Source organism: Galeopterus variegatus, unplaced genomic scaffold, assembly GCF_000696425.1.
Source record: "Galeopterus variegatus unplaced genomic scaffold, G_variegatus-3.0.2 Scaffold11, whole genome shotgun sequence".
Taxonomy (NCBI): domain Eukaryota; kingdom Metazoa; phylum Chordata; class Mammalia; order Dermoptera; family Cynocephalidae; genus Galeopterus; species Galeopterus variegatus.
The window spans coordinates 1,214,536-1,217,662 of record NW_007726122.1 but is presented as its reverse complement, the minus strand read 5'-3'; the positions used below and the strand labels follow the sequence as shown (position 1 = coordinate 1,217,662).

The following is a 3,127-nucleotide window of genomic DNA, read 5'->3' as shown; positions in this document are numbered from 1 at the left end:
GGGGGGGGGGGGGGGGATTTAAACAGGTTTTCCAAGAACCCTGTAAACCACCTTTGTCGGGTTTGTTATAATTACCAGCGGGGGTCCCCCAGGCCAGGGGCGCTGGGACCAACTCTCCCAAATACTTAAGACTAGCAGCCTTTCTCGTAGGGCCTCAGCTTTCGGGTGTCTCTAGTATGCACAATAACCCCTGAGATACCACCTCCCAAGGCTCTGTGAGGTGAAGTTCCATGGATAAGGGAGTGTTATTATCATTCCATCCAGGGCTTATTCCGGTGTTGTGAGACTGGATGCCAATGCCTAGTGGGAAAGTGTTCAGCCTGTCTAGGTCTCCCTGGCCTACAGACTCAAGGGCTCCCACCACAGGTAGTTTGCCCTATTCTGGTTTTTCTCCAAGGGAGTCCATAGGGCCTGTAATCTATCTCCTCTCCCAACAGAAATAAAATATCCAAGGGCAGAGAAAAGTCACCTTTCAGTCCTATTCCCTTCATAAATTGTGCTTTATGATCTCTTACAAGTCCCTGCCCCTCTCCGGACCTCTGCTTTTCCTTTTCTGTACAACAAGGAAGATGCTAGAGGAGAAGATCCATAAGGGACTCCTTGCTAAGTGCTGAACTCACCTAATATTGGGCTTAGAGGTAGAAGGACATACTCTCTCCCCATTGTACAGATGAGAAAACTGAGGTTGGGGGAATTAATGGGATGTGGTTCTGAAGGAAGGAAAGGGAGACCTAGTGCCCCATGAATGGCCTAGAAGTTGAGAGGAGGAAAGAAGCCTTCACAGAAACCAGACCCGGACCCCCTCTTTGAGCACCAGCCTGGACAACTTCTCAGCCCTCTCCTCTTCCCCAGCCCAGGTCCAGGCTGGTGCAGACAGGTGCAAGTGCAGTGTTACCTGAGCTGTCACCCTTTACTGGGCAGGCAGTCCTTACCCCAACCCACCCTTGAGGAGGGGGCGTGGCTCTCTAGATTTTAACCTTAGGCCAGCCTGGAGCTCCCTCCGCCCAAGCCCCACCCATTCCAGCTGGGCTGAGGAATGAAATGCTTTATTGATTAAATGATTATTCAGGCGATTGAACTAATCAAAGAGCCCATCGACCGCCATAAATTACGTTCTTCGTTCTTCTTCGTAGACAGCTCGTCAGGAGAAGCAACCCAGCTGACTGCACAGACCCTCTCCCTGGCCCTCACACGCCTCCAGCCTATTCCCCAAACATACACAACCCCTAGTTCCGTGCACACACAACTCTGGAAGTCCCATTTACTGAGGGGCCCACCAACTGGGCAAAGGAGGGCCTTCTGGGAATTGGGGATGGAGAAGAGGGGGGTTCCAGAGTCCTTATTCTGCAGCCTCATCCTGGGAATGTTCTTCAGGTTCCCCTGCCTCTTAGATCTCTGCCCTCACTTCTCTTCTGTCACAATTTTGGAAACACATCGGTGCCCAGGGAGTTGTCCTGGGCTTAGGGTCTAAATTAACCCCTCTCTGCTCTTTGACTTGTATTTAGGGCTGGCGTAGAGGTGGGGGGCTCACAGATGGGACAGGTATGGGGTAAGGGGTTCCTTGCCAGGGCCAAGAGTGTATTTGTGTGGAAGTAAGCACAGTGGCCTAATGAGTGAAAGAGGCCACCATACCTGGCTTATGCCTCAGGGCAGAGGCCTACTACCCCTGACATAAACACACCCTGCTACCCACTGCCTGGGCCTGTGGAAGGCACACTGGGCCCCCGTGCCAGGAAGGCCTGTGTTCATGAGGCACTAGAGCTAAATACTGAGGCTAGGCACACACTTCCACCCACTTGTGCTCTCCTCCATTGGAGCGGCACCCACAGGATGAAACCTGAGCACACAGTGTGTGAGTATGTGCATGTGCACAACACACCGGTGTCAGAGGCTTGTCTAGGTGAAAGCGAAGGCAGGCTGGGGGTCACTAGAAATGTTTACTAGCCCATAGGCTGCCCATCCTCACCTTCCAAGGCTGTGCCTGTCACAGGAGACACTTCTGTACAAATGGGAGGCTCAACAGTGCCCACAGAGTGAAGCAGTACACACTGTACATTTAGGGGTACACACCCTGAATTCATACTTCCACTCCTGGTTCTTCCAACAGAATGGGACCTGGACTTGGCTGTGCACATGCTTAGCGCTGCAGACCCCCATAGGCCGCAGACCCATGTCTGTGCCCAGAGGCAGGCACTTTGGTGTACATTGGCATGTACACATTGGACAGCTGTTGACATCCAAAAATGGAGGACTCAGTGTAATCACCTCTTTCTGACTTACAAAATCACTTAGGATATAACAGTTGATCACAGAGTCTTAAAGCAGTAGATGTACACTAAGACACTTTCCGAATTATATGTACAACACTTATAGAAACATTTTGGATACTCAAAAGAACATACACACAAACACAACTTATAAACACACACTACTACACTCATCGGCATAAAGATACATACACACAGCCACACAAACTCAGACATTTTTAAAATACATATGCAGGGACACACAAACTCGTTGTCACTCATCCACACACTGAGCCCCTTATGTAGACTTGCAGACCCCTAGATAGACACCAATATAAACATTCAGAAACAGAGAAAAACACAGGCAAACTCGTAGACATTTGGACTGATGCAAGAGCGTGTGAACACATCTGTGAAAAGACATACTAACATGCCACAGACAGATCTACAGTCAATCCCTTCGAAAATGCGACGCACCCCCTCGTCCTCCGGGGTTGCCCTTCGTGGGACCAGCGCCCGGCTATGTCCCAGAGTTAGAACGTCTGGAGCCCGTATCGCGGTCCTACCTGTCCTGCCGGTCCGAGGAGTCGCGTAATTTTTCTCTAAATCCATTTTGATTTTTCAGGACTTGATGGAATGGACAGGGGAAAAAAGTTTCCACTTTTTTGTGCCTTTTTTTTTTTTTTTTTTGGTGCCAGGGGCCGCTCACAGGTCGGAATAATTCAAGCCTTCCGCTCCCCCGCCGAGCTGGGGTAGCTGATCACTGAGCTGAAACTAAACGTTTTAGGTGGAAAAAAAGCGTCCGAAGGCACCGTGAAATGATTAAGGAACTAAAGAGCTTCTCGCCATGTGAGATCATGTCCTGTTCTCGCCAACATCAC

At 50.2% G+C, this 3,127-nt stretch overlaps 1 protein-coding gene across 6 annotated transcripts in view; it reads right to left on the bottom strand.

The window, feature by feature from the left end:
* PAX5 (paired box 5) overlaps positions 1-2,890 on the bottom strand; it is a 200,608-nt gene extending 197,718 nt beyond the window's left edge. For 3 of the 6 annotated variants that reach the window (XM_008588133.1, XM_008588266.1, XM_008588338.1), the window contains exon 1: positions 2,813-2,858. In XM_008588133.1, coding sequence (XP_008586355.1) covers positions 2,813-2,858 — 46 coding nt within the window. Of the gene's footprint in view, positions 1-2,812 lie in introns of all 6 variants that reach the window. The other 3 variants (XM_008588197.1, XM_008587992.1, XM_008588063.1) reach the window with 2 other exon arrangements.
* Between the last annotated feature and the right edge of the window lie 237 nt (positions 2,891-3,127).